Genomic DNA, 21,751 nt, shown 5'->3' with positions numbered 1-21,751 from the left:
CCATCTCAGTCTGGCTTCTCTTCTCTTCAAAGCCTCTAACATGAGTTGTCCCTCTAATGTACTCATTCCTGATCCTATCCAACCTGGTCACTTCCAACTCCTGGTATAAATGTGTTCCTTGGGCAGCATTTCGTTCAAGCTCGAGAAGGCCTCAGAGCTTGAGTGTTCTTAACAAGATCTAAGCTGCTATCTGCCCAGCCATTTTTTTTATTTAAACTATTTCTACAATTCAAGATAATCTGTCACATTCTTTTAATTTCATTTGACACACATTATCAGTCACTGTTCATTAATTTATCATTCTATCATCTGTTTTGAGGATGAGGTACAATGATTAATTGTCTTTTACAAAGTCTGCATGAAATTAATTACTTTGAACCACCAAGGAAGGCACTACAATCGCCTATGCAAGATGAGAGTAATTTGTCGTTTTTATAAAAAAAAAAAAGAAAAGAAAAAAACATTAAGCCTCTCTTTTATTGGCACCATAGATATATATATATATATTAGCTGTTCGTGCTTGTTAAGTACCATTTGCGGTTCAAATTCCTGATGTTAATGGTGCATGTACCTCAAACATCAACGGTGTCTTATGGTGAAAAATAAATAAATAAATAAATAAATAAATAAATAAATAAATAGGTGGAAATCACAAGCGTCTACTTTCCCAGCGGTCAATGGGTGTACTGCGGGATACACCCACTATATATACGTACTGAAAACCCAAGAAAAACACTGTCCATTAATAAACAAAATGATTTAAGTTGCATTGTCCCACCTACCAGTTGCATGAGTGAGGCCCCATACTTTCTGGCCATAAGCGTCTGTTTTGTTCCAGACCACCCTGTGGACCAAACCAGGCCCAGCCGGGTACCAGCGTTGGTACAACCTTCCCTGGACTGAAGCTCTCACGTGCACCTTTGACAAACTGCCCAGGGGAGAGATGGGCAACGATGGGGATGAAGGTGTCAGGAGGATACGCAACAAGGAGAGGTAACCTGCGGCTCGGGTACTCAAATAGTTCAGCTTCATGAAGGTTCCTGGAATTGCAACTTCTTCTTGCACTGCCTGCAGGAAAACAGCGGACACAAATAAACTTTGAGGATGAGCACTTTGTTTTCTAATTGTGTAATATGCTTACGAAACGGATCCCACATTAGCAGTAACCATCATGAATATATATATATATATATATATATATATATATATATATATATATATATATATATATATATATATATATATATATATATATATATATATATATATACCTGGGTTTACGAATGCTTTACCTCACAAACCTTTCGCTTTACGAACATTAAATTTGCGAAAATATAATCTTGGCAGGCGGCCTGGCAGCCGAGTGGTTAGCACACCGGCTTCACAGTGCAGAGGTCGCCGGTTCGCGTCCCGGTCCGGCCTCCCTGTGTGGAGTTTGCATGTTCTCCCTGGACCCGCGTGGGTTTTCTCCGGGTCCTCCGGTTTCCTCCCACACTCCAAAAACATGCATGGCAGGCAAATTGACCACTCCAAATTGTCCCTAGGTGTGAGTGTGAGAGTGACTGTTGTATGTCTTTGTGTGCCCTGCGATTGGCTGGCAACCAATTCAGGGTGTCCCCTGCCTCGTGCCCGAAGACAGCTGAGATAGGCTCCAGCAACCCCCGCGACTCTAATGAGGAATAAGCGGAAAATGAGATGAGATGAGATAATCTTGGCATACTAGTTTTCGGCGGATGAACACCAAAGCACATGGTCGAACAGCACCACGGTGGCTGCCGGACTAGTTTTCCACACCCCCTTTCGAGTGCAGACGTGGTTTGATATCGAATGGAGTACTTTTGCTATTATAGGACCGAAAATGTCTCCACTGTGAGACTAATAAAGGCAAATCCAATCCAATCCAAAAAGACCCCACCACAGGCTAATGTTAAACCGAAAAAGACAGAAAAGAAAATTACGGTCGAGCAGAAGAAGGGGATCATCGGAAAACACAAACGAGGTGTGCGTTTGTGTGACTTAGCGTCCCAGTACCAGTATGCTAAATCGACCATTGCTACGTGTGGCTAAGGGTGTTTCTGTGTTGTCTCAACAACGGTCTCAGGCAATAGAAGAGGTTGAAAAACTTCTGTTGATTTGGATTAACGAAAAGCAGCGAGCAGGGGACCGTGTATCACAGAGAAAGAACGGAAACGTCACTCGGATATCATCAAGAGGCCACTACATAAACGACCATCACTGAGGTAAATGAAACGACTTTATTATACAGTATGGTTTATTTATTTAATTACAATACAATAGCACATTTATGTTCCATAAAATAAGGTATATTTTGTGTAGGCTTATTTCGTAGAAAAGTATGTTTTATGGGGACCTGGGAATGGATTATTCTCATTTTTAAAGGTTTCTTATGGGAAATGAATGTTTGGCAGATGAAGTTTTCACCGTACACACACTTTCTGGGAACTAATTAAGTTCGTAAACTGAGGTATCACAGTATATATAAATGATTTAGCATGAAAACATTGTTCCTACAAAACATGCTCAGGAAAGCACACATCACTTAATAGATTGACACACTGGGTGTCCCAGAAAAGAGCGCAATACCAGTAACAACAAGTTTTTTTTTTACTGCCTATTTGCTGTGAGCTTTTTTCATTTCTGAAGCTGAACAAAAGTAGAGCACTGCATATACATTTGCTGTATGATGTCAAATTATTTCTTGTCATAGCCTTTCACACAAACACACAGCTTGCTGAAACAGTTGAGTGTATAGATAATTGTTTTGATTGTTTAAGCAAGAATTGTATTTGTAATTGCAAAGAAGAATTATAACATCATTTATTGTTCTTGCTTCATCATCACCTTAAACTGACAAGACTTATTAAAGTTATTGCTAAATTTAATGTACAAGCGACAAACCAAATATTATTCATTAGGCCTACCTGAAGCTCGGGTACAGCAGGGCCCTTCTCTGCACATGTCCCTGTGTATCTAGGTAGTGGGTATGGCAAGACCAGAGGATAAGGACTCAAAACAGTCCGAATATCACATTTTTGAGGCTGGGCCTCTTCCCTGGACATGATGACCTGATCCAAAACCAAAAAGTTGTTGTTTGGGGTCCAGATGGTACGTGTTTGTGACAGGAAAGGCGGGCGTTGAAACATCAGAGTCACTGACATTGCACCCAAAGTCACCAGGTCATAGCTACGGTATTGGAGAGGTGAATTTAAAAAACAGGATTAATGGAGAAAATGGAAGCATGTCATGCGTGTGCGCGCGTGTATGTGCGTATTTTTGCACCTTCCATCCTGTCTACTGACGGTATACCCATATTCGGGGTGCTGAGGGAAGGTGATGTTGACGCCAACCAAGGAAGAGCCATCTTGCAATGCAACGCTGCCTCGGATCACAGCAACACGACTGACATAACAAGGACAGAAAGCAGTTGGAGAAGGACACAAAAGAGGATAAAATGATAGCTTTCCAATGACAATGTTTTTTTGAAAAAGGACGCATGTTTTGATGCGCTCACAAAACACAGTATATGTTTATTTCTTCATAAATTAGGGGTTAGAGTTGAAATTGTTTGCCTTATGGTGATACTGCTCTTTAACTGTATGCTTGCAAGACCTCAGCCCAAGCACGCATTTAACCGATAACTCCTGAACAATTTAATTTAACAGCGATATTGAGGTATTCAATGAATTCTTTTGCCCAATTGTATTTTAACAATGGACAATCCAAGGACACCATTATAGAAAAGAAATAAGGGAAGGATTTTGCATGCACACACGGTGACCCAGACTCACAAAGAGTAAACAAGTGCATACCTGGTATCAAAGGGCACGTCTCCAGGGAGAGCGTGTGTGGCGGTTTTGCCAAGGAGAAAGTGGATACGGCGGTAGAAACTGTAAGTATGTGTGTTAATAGGTGAGGCCGGTGCAGTTGAGGGCAATGGACTCCGTTGCAAGAGGGCCATGGGGTCCGCTGAGCCGCGGCAGAGAGGGTCAGAGCCACAGCTAAGCTGCTCGCAGCAGTCCGGATCCACACAGTCAATAAGACCATCTGATATAGAAAGAAACAATTTCAAAAAATCACTTCAAAACAATTGATAGTGAATAGATACTGCACATTTACGGTGTGAAATATTAGACATTTGTATTATTATATGACGAGTTTTGTTTTCACGTTACTGTGAGATGATTAATGTTACGTGAACGTTCTTGCATTCGATATGCAAGAGGGACCTTTACTGTTTCAACACAGACAAAATGGAAAGATGATACTATAAAACCAATGCCAAAAAAATAATTACTGCACCTCCCGCCAATGCCGTGCCCAACAAAGGAGATGCAATCTGAGACAATAAACCGCATATGTATCACCGTTATCACAAATATATATCAAATTAGATACTTTGCTTCATCAAGCCTCCTTCATATTGGTACAAATCAGGACTTTGCGTCGTCCGCTATTTGAATGTGAGCCATAAAGGTCCAGCGTAAACAATCGGCTGCTGAAAGGAGCCAAAGCAGCAGGTAACAGGAGCCCGGCTGGCATTTGTGCTTCCTATTTCAGCCTTGTTTCTGAAAAGCCAGGAAGCAGTGCTGACATTTAAATGGATCTGACCGCAGAGCAGAGAGCTTAAGGCCAACAATATTGTATTATAACCTCCTCCTACAAAGGTGGCCGAGGACAATAATTCATTTCCATATTATTCACCACTCCAGCTTGAAAGAACACAATTAATTGAATTCTACATTGTTGCCATTAAAAGGACACTGTTTGTAAATTACTTGGTATATTGAAGCTGGAAATTGAAATATGCAAATGAGCCAAGTATTGATTGCAATATGTCAAATATATGCAATGCTAATGTTTGACTATGGCAGTAAGTTGCACTCTGTAAGCAATGTTTTTTTATGTATTATTTTTTTTCCTCTAGGACGTCAAAGAAGTCTGTTGTACCTATTTCCAATCAAGGCAGATTGATTTAATCATTTAGCTTTATTCACTGATTACTTTTAATTGCATATTCTTGTCACTGATGATCATCAGAGAAAAACATTTGAGAGCCTTCCTCAAACATTTTGAGAATCAGTATCAATTATGACATTTGAAAAACGGTTAGGTGAAGAGGCACGAGTGAAAGATGAGCTCTGTGACACACAGATTATATTGCATGTCTTGCACTGTAATGCCTTGTAATGTTTTTTTATTGTTTGATATTTTTTAAATATTATTTTAGAGACAGTTTATTTGTTCATCTATGGCTCTCCCTGCATGGTGTGGAAAGGATATACGTGTTTTTTATGTCAATTTATGTGTATATTCTATCCCAGTGGGTGTTAAACATATCAAATATCTAGTTGTGAGAGGATAAAAATGTAAATGCACACTCACACACAAACACACAGACGCACTTAAGTAATGACCGATTGGACTCCCCAGGCTTCACAGCAGGACGGGGACGACGCACAGATGAACAGAAGCAGCGACAATGAAGTGGATTCATTTTGGCTTTTGAAGCAAAAGAAGTGATGGAAAGGAGTGCGAGGAAGACAAAAATGAAAAGCGGTAACAAAGACAAAATAGAGATAGAAAAAGATAGATGGTGATAGAATGTCACCTCCATCGTTGTCTGTTCCATCACTGCAGTCAGTTTCCATGACAACGCTGCAACCAGGCCCACTCCATCCAGGCTGGCAGATGCAGCGCCAGCCACTCTGCTGCAGGGTACAGCGTCCGTGCCCGGTGCACAACCCTGGGCAGCCGTCTGAAGATGACAAACGTACACAAAATCATCCACACAGATGGATGCAAAGTCATTTAAATGTGTTCAAAACTGCTTCAGAGGAATAGTCATGAACAACAATGAATGGGGTAAAAATAAATACATAAAAATACCTTTCACTACGATGTCCAAATCATGAGCAACTGCGGAGGCAAAAAGTGATGATGACACCATTTTCCAATCCAATTATCATAACGAATAATTAAAGTCCCCCATATGCGCTTACCAATGTTGCAGTGTTCTCCCTCCCAGCCGGGTTGGCAGATGCAAATCCCATCGTGGCACTGGCCATGTTCTTCGCAGCGAGGATGGCACGCTCTCTGGTCGCATGCCGCGCCGAGCCAACCTTCCTCACACTGGCACTGGCCCTCGGAGCAAACACCATGACTGCCACACGGCACTGGGCACAATTCTGCCAACATGGTGGGTGGGGTTGTGTGGGCGAGGCAAGCATGTTAGTGTGAGGGGAGAAAAGAACAGGCCAAGCAGATGGTGTAATTTAAAAATTGAACGATAAAGTCAAAGTTGCAGAGAAAATGGAGTAAGTACAATTTAACATCAACACGCAAGCATACATTAAATAAGGAGCTATACATATTTTTCATCTAAGGACAAGACAAGTGTGGAGTGAATCAAAGCATCATGTAAAACCATTTGTATTTACATTGCATTTGAAAAAACTAATCGCGTTATATCAATTTAAATATAGCTCGCCTGGAGAGGGTGGGAAAAAGTGGATTAAAGGTGTAATGTTCGGCTCTCCTTCAGAAATGCATTTAGATACGCTTGGGCAAGAGCGGGAAAGAATCGAACAGTTCCTTTTTTCATAAGGGCATAGGAGAGAAAGATTTCTTGCTTGTACCACAATAGATATTCAGACCCATGGACTGTGATTATCTCGGACGACAGTATATCAGAGTAATAAGGCATCCACATTCTTGAGGGCAAGCGCTCATGCCAATTGCCCATAAATCATCCTTACCAAGAACAGTATTAACTTTATGTGGTGGAATGTCTTAAAACAGACATTTGGCCATCTGTCAAATAACACTGTAACACGTATATGAGGTGTGTACCGCATTTTATAATTTTGACATTGTTGAATACACTGCTACTCGCTTGCTTGTCTTTCATCTCACTTTGAAGGAAATCTCAAACAGCTTTGTTGGAAAAAAAACATTGGAAATATTCACTTGGGCAGATTAAAGGACAAGTTGTGCCCGGATGCTTGAAGCAGCTCTGATTGAAAAATAGCTTTTTTCCTCCTCTTAAGTCCATGTTCTTCCATCATATCAAGGAGCTCGAGGACATTTGTTTGTGTGATAGCACTCACAGTGTGCTTTGCTACCCACCACAAAGATGCCGCAGTCAAGAGAGGAAATATTGCCGATGAAAATTAACCAGACAGTATTTTATCTACGACACTGTCTAGGGCAGTGCCAAATATTTTAAACTTAAAAGGTGAATGTAAAAATAAACTATTGGGATAACCTGGTTCCGCTCTCATTACTGCGAATGTGGCATTGTCCAGAATTGGCCCATTATATAAAGACGTATGTTAAATGTGAGTGAGAAAACGTCAGGGTTTGAGTGAGCATACTTTTGATTAACCCAAATAATGTAGATGTTCTCATACGATTGACTTGACACTTTTGTTGTAACATCTTACAACAAAAGGTTGCGCTCTATCAGATACATTTCATTATCCAGAGGTATATTTCAGAAGAAAAGTACAAAAGAAGATTTAGGCCCCTAAATATACAATGGATTGCAGTGAAGACAGCCACACCCGCTGCGAGATGAGGGTCTGCAGATTTGTGCAACAACAAAGTCACAATTTGCTGTTTTTTTTACACTGGACTAACGAGAAATCACGTATTAGCGGTGAACAAAGTTTGAAAATTATTTATTTCCATCTTGGTCTCCTCATACAACAAAAACTAGGCATTTTATAAGCAGTGTGTGGACTATTGTCGTCAAGTGATTCAGTGGGCATTGTCGTCATTCATCAGTGAGCTTCTGTGAATATTTTCGGACAGCATTGTCCGTCCGAGTCGTTGGCGACAACCAAATGGCAACAGACTTAAGGAAAGTGATGCAAGCACAGTGAGAACATGCCATCTCGACACAAGGAAGGCCGAAGCCCGGATTCAAAAGTAGGAACGCTGGATTGTGAGGTGACCATGCAAACTAGTTGTTCATCAAACCACCAATGTGGCTGTCACTTCTGTTTTATTCATTTTTTTTCTTCATTTGAGTGTCAGTTTGTGCGATGTGGAAATTATTTCTGCAACACCGATTGGCTGTCACGGACAAAGGATGGATGAGGTGCACGTGGATCGGCCTGAAATACTGACGCAAACAGTGATGGATTGATGGACCTCCTGTCAGGCCGATAAAATGTCCACCTGTGGTCAACTGTATGTGCACCCACGCAACACACAGTGTCGTAGCAGCTATCTGCTACTCTCATGGTTAGAAATCCCACATCCATGGGAAATTGCACCCGGCAAGACCAATCGTGTCACTTGTCCACCGGTAAATGTGCGACATACAATCGGGTGTTTCTGTCATGATTGAAAATCCAATTTCTGATTTACCGATGTAGCAGTCCGGTCCTGTCCAGTTGGGCTGGCAGGCGCAGGTGTCTGATTCGGGGAGGTAGGTGCCATGTCCTGAACATTGTTCCTGACAGGTTGGCAACGGGTCATCACAGCTCACTCCTGCCCAGCCTGGAGAGCAGACACACTCCCCACGGATGCACATGCCATGCCCACCACACTGAGGGTCTACGCAGTCCACTGCAGACAAAGAGAGGGCAAACGTTGCAGCTTCGAGGGAACGGGTGTCGTTAAAAGGGACCGAGAGTGGCTGTCTAATTATAATCATCAGTTCACTGAGTATGAAAGCAGTGTTCTTTGCATCCCATCCAGGAGTTAACCGCCCTAGCTACAATCCCTGTATCTGTTCCACAACATTACATTTCATAGGACACTTAAAACCCAGGCTTTGATCAGGGGTAAAATGGCCTGGTTGAAATCTGCATGTGCGGGTGGTCAGTGTTAGTGTGTGTAATTACAGCTCCGAGCGGCGAGCCAAAGCTCAGCACAACGCCTAAGCACAGCTCAGCTCGGCTCTGTTGTTCAAGGTCAAACACGTGATTCAGTCTCGGTGGGCAACGAGTTACAGTACAGGGCTGTTTTGGAACATTGTGCTGAGAGGTTACAATTAAGTAGAATATATAGAGCGATGAATAATGCAGCTCTGTTGTTTTTATAATTGGTTCTCCATCGGAGAGTTGCCAAATGACTTCATGACTGAGAAACACGATCGCAAAAAGAGCAACTCAGATTACGCCACTATAATTTCCATCGGCATATTTTAGCCCACCCTGCTTACGCAATGGTATGTCGCAGCTATGAATCATTATCTGAACTTCAAATTATATCCTTGCTAATAGACTGTATACTCAGCGGAGGAGAGACAATCGTGCTGCCGAAGTTTCTCTTTGCATGCACTTTAAATGAAAAGAAACAATTGCACAGGCGAATGTCAGCAAAGCATAGCGTTTAAAAGGCATTATGGTTCGGGACGATTTCATTATCTCTAAATTAATTCATTCACGGTCATTCCTGAATTTATTCAGGAATTGAAAATATGACATAGGGCGCCATTCCCATTTTTCTTGCTGTCGGTGCCGATAAAGCGCTGGCCAGATCTCTGGCAATGTTTTATCCCTTCCACGAGGGGGAATTTCCCTTTTTCCATGTTGGCGCTTTGTTCCAGCTTCAGTCGTTAAAGCGCTACATGAACCAATATGTATGTATTGCATTGTATCTTGGACAGCCACCTTCATTTCAAGCTCATATAACTCCAGACTCATATAATTGAGGAATTAAAGAAGATAGTCTAAGGTTTTTTATGCTCCATTGCATGTTAAAATAGTTCTAAAACTCAATATTCCGCAGGTCCTGTAATTTGAGTAAAAATGACAAAAACCCTGGCACTGGAGTGGACACATTTTTTGCACATCTGGCAGTGAATGAGTTAGTGTGGCATCCTTCTTTCATTCTACATAAATTTAGAAAGAGAGAATTGGCATTTAAAGACGGTTTCTCTACCAGACTAAAAATAGACATATTCATGAAGCTCACCCTCAGACCTTTACACAAGAGAATTGTACATTTGCCCTCTGCCAAATGGAGACAACAATAGCAGTAAATGTGAGGTACCGAAGAAAAGCAGTTGTGCTCGCTATGGAATCGGCAAAATACATCTTGCATATTTTTGTACGATGGGTAAGCTTTGTGCACTTACTACTCTTTTTAACTTCTGCCATCACAAACAGCGATTCATCTCGAGTACTATTTGATGTAGGACTGAGTGTAAATGGCTGCCAGCTGGGGCAGGAAATTGAGTTGATGATAGTACTTTACAGAAAAGCAAAACACATACACAACCTAACCTCAATTCTCTTGCATCCTCGCCCACATGCAGTGAGGATAATTGCAATCATACACAAACGTAAATTAGGTTTATATCCTTCCGTTAATATCAAACTTATCGACATGCGTGTAGCTTCATGGACCATTTACCACCGTTTATCACAATGAAGAATGCCAATCAAATTTGCACAATTACAATAATCAAACATAACATGCCTATAAGTGTGCAGATGTTCGTTGGCGGAATATGAAATCTTGAGCTGAGGAAAGTTACGTTTTTGGTGATTGGAGCAAACTCATTCTTACCCCCATCACCCAACTACCTCCGACATACATTCTCAAAATAAACAAAACTACTTCCAGCCATTTTATGTTCCTTGCTATAACACACTTCCAAATACAGGTAATAGCTTTTATCTTCACTCAGGTGGAAACCAATGGATTTTTTAATTCAGTTCATTTTCTGGGTCATGAGTCACTAAATAAATGTTCCAACGATTTCAACAATGAATGAATGAATGAATGAATGAATAATTCATCGTATGATGATTTTGGCAATTCACATTGCAAAAACATAACAATGGAGTTGAAATCAAACTTGAAGAAAACCAATGGGTCCTTGACCATTTCATCACTGTAGAATGTTTAACCTGACCATTTGATGGATGCGGCAAATTTTAAAGCACCAAAACATTTAGTATGGTTGTTAACACTTCAAGATATGTATTATCAATAAAAAAGGTGACATGTGTTGCGTCAAAGTCCGTCATTCTTGTTTGCATTTCCAAAAAGGGCCAGTGACGTTATTTTTGCAACATATTCAAGAATCATCAAAATCAAGGTTAAAAAGTCAGAAAAAAAGGCTGAAAAAGTTTAACTGTTTTGGTGTTACTGTCTTACCCAGTTCACAGTTTACTCCCTTGTAGGCTGGACTGCATATGCAGATGCCGTGCGTGCAGGAGCCGTGATTGGAGCAGGTGGGGTCGATACATTGACCTTCCTCCACATTGCACTCTGCTCCCTTCCAACCAGTCAGGCACACACACCGACCCTTCTCATATACGCCGTTACCGCTGCACAACACCGGGCACGAATCTGTGACAAGACAAACACAGATACAGTATATTGCCATGTGAAAAAAAAACAAAAACAAAAAACCAAAAAGACACACACATGGTACTGGAGTATATTATCTGGGAGACCACAGTAACCCAGTGTGAGATGGGTGACATGCTTATCTCAGCCGCTGCATGGATTCAGCAAATCCTCAAACAGTCCTACACTCTTTCTCCTGCGCGTGCGCACATACACACACACACGCACACACACGCACGCACGCACACACACACACACACACACACGCGCACAGACACACACACACACACACACACACACACACACACACACACACACACACAAACACACACACACAAAAGAACACACACAAAAGAACACACACACACGTACATCGGCTTATCACTCACGCTGTTTCAATTTACTCAAGCACCACCTGAGCCTGGCTACCACGGCAACCCAAGAATTGGAGCAAATCCCCTCAACGTCACCTCACTTGTTCTGAACAGGCCGTGAAAACAATCGTGAAAATGAAAGATTAGGAATGAGGGCATTAAGGTTTTATCGAATGAGGAGTTCTCTTCATGCAAAGATGGAGAGCTGTGCTACAAACCCACAGTTTCCCACAATCCCTCTCACACACGTGCACGCACATACACCTACACAGACACACATACACCTCATCATCTTAATGCTGCTTGAAAAAAAGGCATGGCAGGTAGACACTTCGTGGGTTTGATTTCAGATTTCCAACTGGTAATTTTTGTTTTCGGGTAACCTGAACGGAAAACCCTGTGAAACCCCTCGATCATCTGTAAATATAGCCCGAAGCATTATGCGGCAAGAAAACGCTCACTTCACTTTTTACAACTCTTGTCATAACTTTTCAAACATCGAATATCACCATGCAAGCAAATAAGCAAAGATGAACAGAACATATAGATAAATGATGCCCCTAAATAAATCATTGGAGAATACATCGGAGCATATGTTTTCACACAACAAGGCAGATACAAGTATTAAAACCGAGGGGGGGAAACGAGGCAGGGCAGAAGAAGAATATTGGAAATAAAGGCAGGGAAGACCACAGGAGAATATTATATTTCACACACAGGGAGTGTGAAAAAGAAATAGAGGCACCCTAGTAAGTCGGAATAAAAATGATTACTATGGTGATAAACGTATTTAATACAGATACAATACTCGGTTGCTGGGTTGATTTAACTACATATTAGGAGGTGGTTTGTTTTTAGGTTATTAGAGTATTTTTTTTACACGACACCGTGGGACACAACCAAAATGACAACTCCTAGCTGTGAATGCTCATTAAGCAAGATTGTATATGTTGCCTAATGAGTACCCAGTAAACAAATTTTAATAATCTTGAGCTCAGATAAAATAATAACCATGAAAGTAATTCCGTTCTTATCTAGATGTAGAAGTGGTGCGTGGCCAGAGTAATAGGCCATTCAGTCGTGCAGGAGATACAGTGTCATTATAGAAAATATTGTACAGACCTTGGTGGCCTGTTTTTTTCTCGTCTCTGTGTATGCGTATGCTTGCTATCCACAAGAAAACAAAACATATTCAGAGCTTCCCATAAATTTGGAGAAAGGTGTGACACGGCCGATAGAGACAATTTAATTTCGACACCAATTTGTAGAACATACATAAGATTGTTTTAAATGTTTCGGTGTAAACCTCCTATCTCCGGAATTCAGAGGCAATGAAATTATTTGGCTGTAAAACTGCTTAAATTTTTTACAGTTCATTTTATAAACAGCAGAATTACAAATGGCTACGCACTCAGCCATTCATTTGAATCTCACATTAGGAAGTCCATTGTGAATTTAAACCCATAATGTGAATGACAGTCTCACTTTACACAACATTTTATTTTATTTTTTTGATTACCTTTGGCGCAGTTAGGACCCATGAAACCAGCAAAGCAGTGGCATCGTCCAGCAACGCACTCGCCATTTCCATTACATCCCTTGGAACAGCCATCCATTGTTTCTACAAAACAGCATACACAGTAATCATTGATGCATTCATTTATTCAAAACATGAACAAAAAACAACAACAAAAAGAAAATAATCCACATTTAACTCCATCAACTGCCATTGCCTTCTGTTATTGAATGAAATATGTGAGAAGCAATGGATGGCTCCCCAGACACAGAAGCTATATTAGATTAGCTTGATCCAGCTGCTATCACTCTCTGGAGACTGGCCAGCCACTCACTTACTCTGTGTTGCACTAAGCACATTATGCTGCATTACAGGTTGCAAACACGCTGCACGCACATTAACATACATCAGCGCTTCATCATCAAACTGTTTACAAGAACACATTTTGGAAAAAGATTGAACGCAAAATCTGCAGTTATGAATGACCCAGTTAGTGGAGAACGATTACTGCGTGCTTGTTACGACTCAAATAAACGCATGCAGGGGTCAGTAAATAACGGTGTCTCATTGCGTCATCACTTTTAATCCCTGCCTTTAGTTTGACTTTGTTACTATGACGTTAAACTTTATGATGTTGACAGTGTCTTTAGATTACTGAACATGAATTGGGTTACCTGCCTAACTTCCAGGGTCCAGTATGGGTTCAGTACCCATTTAGTGATGGTGTGAAAATGAGTGTGAATGATATGTGCCTTGTGAGTGTCTGGCAGCTTTCAACCAGAGTCAGCTGGGACAGACTGCAGCTCTTTGTGACATGATAAGTGGTGATAAAAATGGATGGATGCTTGTATGGAAGGATTGATGGACTGTGTTTTTGCTATCACCTCTATTATTGGGTATTAATAAAATAGTTTTGGGATTTTTTTTTCTTACCATCCTAAATTTGAATCAACACTCAGTGTTCATTCACAAATTAGCACCAAAAGTCATTTGAAAGCTATTTACATCGGAAAACATCAAGGAGATGCCCATATTAAAATTTATTGGGGGATAGCATATATTAGCAATTAATGGTGATGTAATGGATATGTCCATCAATCTATCAGTCTCCATGAATGAGAAAGTAGCTCGTTGACAAATATTCAATAGTCAAATGAGAATCGTGAATACACTGATACAACCAATGCCGTGATTTTATCATCATCCAAAAAGCAGCATGTGGCTAGGTAACAGATGGGCAAAGAAACTGTAGCATGTATGTATTTTTAAACAACATACTTGAGCTATTATTGACAGAGGTTACTCAACTGGTGCTCTTCTAGGTAAAATACTATATACATAGCCAAAGGAGCCAAAAGAGTATTCTGAGGACAATAACCACAAAGTGCTGATGGATGCTGGATGCTGTGCTGGAAACAATGGCACATATGGTACATATATGTGGTGTGCATTTTCACTCAAACTATAAAATGAATGTTTTTAAAAGTATGAGCCCTTAAACATGAAGGATGGAAAGAAAAAAAATGAGAAACCTTGAAAAGGTGACACAGATGGGGGAATCCCCATTCCTGATTATGCTACACAGAAATGATGCTGTATTGTGCCATATAACATCACTGTTCAACCAGATGCTGGAAAGTAGGTCACAAGAATGAATCTCTGGATCCATTTTCAGATAGTAACAAACAAACCCAAAAATGATATGTTTTGGGTTGAGTAAATATATTTTAAGATTGTTAGGTATCAAAATCAGTCACGGAGAGCCAATCAGCCATACTATCAAGGGCAATGGTGTTTACAATATCACTGTAATCAACAATGCATTATCACTGAGATGGAATATATTTTTATCACATCTCGGTGAATTACCGGTACTCTTTCTTTTCCCTCTGGTGATCTGGATCCTGTTATAGTATGGCACAGTGATCTTCTGATAGATTGTGCCTGTGGTCCTGACTGATGGTGACCTGCTGACTACTCCCGGGCCAACATATCTTAATGAATCCGGGTTACCAAACTTTGGGTCATGTCAGTTAATCCAATTAAATATTAAACAGTTAAAAGCCAACAAATTCATTTATAACAACCTTTTGTTTTTCAACTACTCCTTTAAAATGGAAATAACAAATAATACACAAATTATAACTGCACGCTGGCTTGCACTAGCCCTCTGCACATAGATCTACTCATGAGTCAAATCACTGCTGTCCGCCAACTTCTTTCATTGAGGTTGCATGAATGACAAATCCTTTATTGGCATGGACCACACATGTGCACACAGCCACACACTTTACAAACAAACACACTCCTAGCGATATAGTGCGACTCTCGCCCTGAGGCACGCGTGACACATGATAATGAGACCGGCAGCACAGTTCCTCCACAGCAGTGCATCGCTATAGAAACCAGTCAGTTTCACCTCCATCACCTGTCATCGTCACACTGATGGAAAGGAGTGCCAATCATCTACCACACAGTCAGGAAAACTCCTCATGTGAGTCATCTATCCTCTTGGAAGAAAAATAAATTGTGTGCGTACATTCTAATATTGGACGTGGCACGTGATAAATGCAATGAGCAAGAACTCATCTGCAAATTCAGTAAGGAGCTTTTATTCCTGCGAAGACGGTATGATCTCACAGAAAGCTGGAGGTCGGAGAGGTTGTAACAGTGAATTAAGGTCTCCATTTTCAGGTCACTATCGTAGCTATAAAATTCTCCAGCCAATTAACAAGCAATGCACAGAGATAGTGTATTTGACTATATGGTGTGTGTGTGTATGTGTGTGCATGCATAATCTGTTCTTTCCACTGACTAAACACTGTTTCAGTTGGAAATCATTCATGCCAGAAGTTATTGCAGCTAAGTGTGATTATAAAATAGGTAATTTCAACCCCAGTGGTCTGATTGGTCAAATAAGCATTCCAATTGTAGTTTATGAGCCTTTTAAATTCCAGCAATGCTTTATGACCCTTGGGTTTTAATCTGAAATGAATTGACTACTCAAATGACTAGAAATGCCCATTCAGTTTCTAATCGTGATTTCATAGAAAATGTGTGGGCATCTATGTGGTCCTAAACTGGTTTTTTTCTTATTTGCACTTCAGAGGAGAAATACTCATGATTAAAAAAAAGACATATTTGAAAATAGGCACAATTAGCCCAGCAATTGTGCCAGTACAAGGAGAGGGGAATGATTAACTTAATGATAAAAAGTGATTTCTTTCATCTGATATTGTATGGCTCATCGTACATGTGCACATTTTCCATCTTTTTTTGGGGTGTGTGTTCAAGTCAAGTCCTTAATGTTAGCAAAAGGGAGTCTATAAATAAGCAAAATGAACCTTGACTGATGCTACACAAACCTGTCATCAGTCAACCAAACACATGCAGCTTTAAATGTTGTTTCACTGTCCCTTTTATTCCGCTGAAAGAAATTAATGATCACTGCGAATGCCCGTGACAGCATTGCAGTACCCATAATCGCATACCTCATTGCTTTTGCACCCGCGCTTTATGGCCACCCATGTGTTTTTTATGACAACAATCAACTGAGGGTAAATCAGCATTGACTTCACGTATTGTTTGCATATTTTCATGCTGTCATGCTATATATATATATATATATATGTAACGGAGTTGTACACTTAGGTTATTAAATTATGAAGGAAGTGACGCAACGGCGCACAGTGTGGCACTATGTCCCGCCCATAGTTTCCAGAACAATCTCGAGGAGATTCAGGTTAATCACAAGACGAAACCCATGCGACTTCACCCATCCCTTCTGCCATACTGTGTTGCAGAAATAAAAGAAATAAAAAGACACATCCACGCGTCTCGTCTTCATTAATACAGCAGCATCGTGGAGATGAAGACAGTCACTGTTGTGACACCCGTCACATTGGTGCCGAAACCCGGGATCACAAGTGACTCTCCACTTCGGACCGGGACCGCGATGCTGCACAATGAAGACGCTGTGCAGTCCCATCACTCGGTGGACGGTGTGTCGACCCCCGTTTTGAAAATACATGTAGTGTGTTAATTGTCTGACCTGCTGTTTTGCAATTAGTGTGTTTTTTTTTTTCATGTACGTGTTTTCGTATGTTAAGTCTAAAAATGAGCTCCTTACATGTAACAAGTAGCACACCTTTGAGTGTGTTGGTAGAGGCTTCCCAACCGTGTAACAGTTGTATAGTGCAATCCAGAGTGGTGTAGGTTGTACAGAGGGGAATGGGCAGGTTCAAGCTGAGGCCACTTATGTTAGTGGGGACAGAGTTCCTTCCCAGACCCAGTGCAGTGCATCTACGACGAGCGCACAGACAACTGATACACCAGCAACAGATACCTTTCTCCAGTCTGTCACAGTTATGTAGTGCTATGCAGGGTGATGTAGTTTGTACAGAGGGGAATGGGCAGGTGCGAGCTGAGGCCACTTATGTTAGTGGGGACAGAGTTCCTTCCCAGACCCAGTACAGTGCATCTCCGACGAGCGCACAGACCCTGACACACCGGCGACAGATCCCTTACTCCAGTCACCTGACGTAGTTGGTCAGATGAGCGACATAATTAGACAGCATTTTTGTACATCCTTGCCCGATAACTTTGTCTATTTTGCCTGTTGGTCTTTCTGTTGTCTTCCGTGTGTATGTTGCCTCACTTCTGCATAATTTAAGGGGGGTGTATGTAACGGAGTTGTACACTTAGGTTATTAAATTATGAAGGAAGTGACGCAACGGCGCACAGTGTGGCACTATGTCCCGCCCATAGTTTCCAGAACAATCTCGAGGAGATTCAGGTTAATCACAAGACGAAACCCATGCGACTTCACCCATCCCTTCTGCCATACTGTGTTGCAGAAATAAAAGAAATAAAAAGACACATCCACGCGTCTCGTCTTCATTAATACAGCAGCATCGTGGAGATGAAGACAGTCACTGTTGTGACACCCGTCACATATATATATATATACACACACTGTATACAGACACATGGCATACAAATGTGCTGCTCTCTGACTTCTTCTCAATATTCATTGCAAGTTACACCTTGCCACGCAAAAGATCACTTTCACGACAATGATCATCTCATATGTTATCTTTCTATCAGGCTCCAGTCAGAGCTCCAGCATATGGGATTTCGAATTAGAATGCACCTCCTCACGGTTCAGTGGGTTTGATTTCCTTCATCTGAAACAACACAGCGATAGCTCGGAACCATTGTTTAAATTGGAGGGCAAATTAACTATTTCATCAGGCCCCCCTGCTGAGCTATGCCCTTTGACATCCTGCTGGCTGCCATTCAAATCCCATCCCTTTTGGCTATTTTTACAAGGGACACCAATCCTAATTCAATTCAGAATATACAAATGAAACAAATGCTCGTTGTATGTTAGTCTTCAAACCAAACATGTCAAATTCTTGACAACCATGGCATAACATAAATATTAATTGGTTTCATGCTGTCAGTCATGATATAAAGGACTCTGTCAACAAAGAGGAAAAAAGTCATAATTTCAGAAAAAAAAATCCACAATGTGACAGTTCAGATGGATTACTTTGCACCTTGGACCTTCAACAGGCTCTTACTATCGCAGATTTTTTTGCATCCATCAGTAATGATGATTGCATCAGCAGGACATTTGCAACACCAGATACCAAATGGTCATAAGCAGAGGTCAGAATCAGAATCATCTTTATTGCCAAGTATGTAGAACACACAAGGAATTTGTTTCCGGTAGAACACGCTGCACTAGTATCATCATCAAAAAAATTGGCACTATACAGTTCCATTTGGGCTACGGTTGAAAGAGTTCAAAGAGTTAATGGCTTGGGGTGTTTAAATGTCTGCTGGATTTGGTGCGCATGGATCGGTAGCGCCTGCCTGAGGGGAGTAGCTGGAAAAGGTGGAGGGCAGGGTGCGGAGGGTCCAGTAGGATTTTCCGAGCCCTAATTTGGATTCTTGCAGTGTGCAAGTCCTCGAGAGTGGGTAGGGCGGTGGGTGCCAATGATTTTTTTTTCCCGCCGTCCTAACTATCCGTTGAAGTCGGATTTTTTCCATTTTTGTGGCGGCCACGAACCAAACGGCGATGGAAGAACACAAGTGCGCATTAACGTGCTACATGTCCGATCATACATTTTCTCAAGTTATGTTTCTTGTATGGATTGTAATTGTCGGAGTAATTCTAATAAGGTAATTGTAGCCTCAAAAATTAACAAGTAGGTTTTGCAACAGCATTGTTTTATTTCAAAATGCCTTTAGTGATGTGTACTTGGGCTCCCAGCAATGAAAAAAAAAAAGTTTCACATTGGCTATCTAAATTTCGCAACCTCTCAAAGTTTTGACTCTGCCAGGACTTTCATTTCACGTAAATACTCATTACAGAGGGAGACGATAGGGAGTACAGGGGACTGACAAAGGACTTTGTGGACTGGTGCCAGCAGAATCACCTCCAGATCAACACCGGCAAAACCAAGGAGCTGGTGGTGGACTTCTGCAGGAAACAATCGTCACCTGCACCATTGAACATCCAGGGTTCGGACATTGAGAGGGTGACCTGCTACAAGTACCTGGGTGTTACTCTCAACAATAAACTGGACTGGACAACAAACACGGATGCCCTAATCAAAACGGGACAGAGTTGCCTCTTCCTCCTCAGGAAACTGAGGTCTTTTGGAGTTCAGGGGTCACTCCTAAAGACCTTCTATGACTCTGTGGTGGCATCAGCCATCCACTATGGCATTGTCTGCTGGTCAGGCAGCATCACCACCCGGGACAGAAAAAGACTGGAGCGCTTTGTCAAGCGGGCCAGTTCTGTCGTGGGCTGCTCGCTGGACTCTCTAGAGGAGGTGGGCAACAGACGGATGCTAGCTAAACTAAAAGCTATGACGGACAGCCCCTCCCACCCCCTCCTGCCCATCCTGACAGCTCCTTTAGCCAGAGACTATTACACCCGCGCTGCAAGAAGGAGAGGTACCGCCGCTCGTTCCTACCGACTGCTGTCAGGCTTCACAATTCCCAATGATCACATGTGGAAAAAAAAAAAAAAAAAAAACTGGACACTTGTAAATATGGGTTGTTGCAATATATCTAAATGCATTTCTTGATTCTGCACTATGTACAGTCTTGTTTATAGAACGGTTTTTGCACATCTACATTTGCACAGTATACAGTTGACATTTTTATTTTGTTATGCTTAGAATATCTTGTTTTCTATCCTTTCACTCCCACCCCAACCCCATCCCTCTTCAATTGCTGCTGTGGACTGCAAATTTCCCCATTGCGGGACGAATAAAGGTATTCTGATTCTGATTCTGAAATACAAATGAAAATGCCCCTGGTAATTATGCAGCCATCAGTAGTCATGTAATATTTAGACCCCAAATAATGCTGGTATCCATGTGTGTGTACTTTACCAGGCTTTGCCATTACTCCTTGTCATTCTCTTTCAAATAGGTGTCTTGTTGTCACATTCAGTTCACTTGACCTGAACAATATGGAAGTTCTCTTCAAAAGTAAATGACTTGACACTTGAACATGTCAGTCTGCTTTTATACAGCAACAAATGAACGCTGAGAGAGGACAAGATAATGAAGAGTTCTCAGACAAGGCTTCATACAGTGAAAAATGTGTGACTCAAACAAGCCAAACGATCGCACCCTGGAAAGACGCAAGTCAGATTCTCACCTATGGGAGTGCTGTGGAGTAATACTTGCTCCAGGTTGCGCCCATCGTTGTAGAGGGCCAGATGCCACGTGCCAGGGTCCATGTACTCAATAAAGCGTGTTTCTTGGAAGCCGCTAAGCAGCAGACCTTTGGGTGCTTTGCCAGTTGAAACATGATCACTCAAAGATCTGGGCAGCGCCTTGCCTTCCAGCAGTTTCACAAAGTCGAACTGAACACAGAGGGAAACATCATCAAACAATAGTTTATTGCATTCACAAAGAGAATTAGAGCGAATGCAAAATCAAGGAGAGCCTTAGAAAAACATGTTTTTTGTTTTTGTTGTTTCGTTTTGTTTTCAGTCGGGAATGTAGATGCAACAAGCCAGTTGTATTATTGAACACATTTAAATCTCCAACCCACACTCTTCACAGTTCTGCATTTAAAACATGATACCACACAGTTTTGGAGGTACTTTTGTCCAGGCCTTTGAAAAGAAATATAACAATTTAGGCCAAAAATATTTAAAAACAGGCATGTGAAATATGTGAAAAATGAGCTGCTGAACAGGATATGTGACAAACTAGCACAACGTCTCTCAAGTCATTACCCTTTGAAGAGGGGCAGTATATGCAACATTAGGGTGTACTATAAGTTTTCATTCATAGACTTAAAAGGAAAACAGTAATGAAAGTAGTTTTCATTTATATTAAATGCTCTTGATTATGAGTAATGCTTTGACAACAGAAATGGTCTCAAATACGTATGAAATTAACCAGTAGTATTTGACGCTCTCCTGTTTTCTTGTGACCTGCCGTCGTTCAGGGCGGGCAGCTTTAACACTTCACTGCAGATGAAGAATTACTGC

The 21,751-nt window shown here is 41.3% G+C and overlaps 1 protein-coding gene across 2 annotated transcripts in view; it reads right to left on the bottom strand.

Moving 5' to 3' along the window:
* tenm1 (teneurin transmembrane protein 1) overlaps nt 1–21,751 on the bottom strand; it is a 185,714-nt gene that overhangs the window by 61,161 nt on the left and 102,802 nt on the right. For both annotated transcript variants that reach the window (XM_088989569.1, XM_088989570.1), the window contains exons 8-18: nt 20,908–21,115; nt 13,228–13,329; nt 11,140–11,334; nt 8,395–8,595; nt 6,021–6,206; nt 5,908–5,937; nt 5,630–5,776; nt 3,831–4,065; nt 3,301–3,420; nt 2,943–3,204; nt 783–1,068 (exon numbers count right to left, since the gene is read on the bottom strand). In XM_088989569.1, coding sequence (XP_088845695.1) covers nt 783–1,068; nt 2,943–3,204; nt 3,301–3,420; nt 3,831–4,065; nt 5,630–5,776; nt 5,908–5,937; nt 6,021–6,206; nt 8,395–8,595; nt 11,140–11,334; nt 13,228–13,329; nt 20,908–21,115 — 1,972 coding nt within the window. The remainder of the gene's footprint in view (nt 1–782; nt 1,069–2,942; nt 3,205–3,300; nt 3,421–3,830; nt 4,066–5,629; nt 5,777–5,907; nt 5,938–6,020; nt 6,207–8,394; nt 8,596–11,139; nt 11,335–13,227; nt 13,330–20,907; nt 21,116–21,751) is intronic.

This window comes from Hippocampus bargibanti, linkage group LG02 (genome assembly GCF_051943395.1).
Source record: "Hippocampus bargibanti isolate YZ-2025 linkage group LG02, ASM5194339v1, whole genome shotgun sequence".
In the NCBI taxonomy this organism is placed as follows: Eukaryota; Metazoa; Chordata; class Actinopteri; order Syngnathiformes; family Syngnathidae; genus Hippocampus; species Hippocampus bargibanti.
The sequence above is the reverse complement of the archived record's forward strand: the minus strand, read 5'-3'. Positions and strand labels throughout refer to the sequence as shown.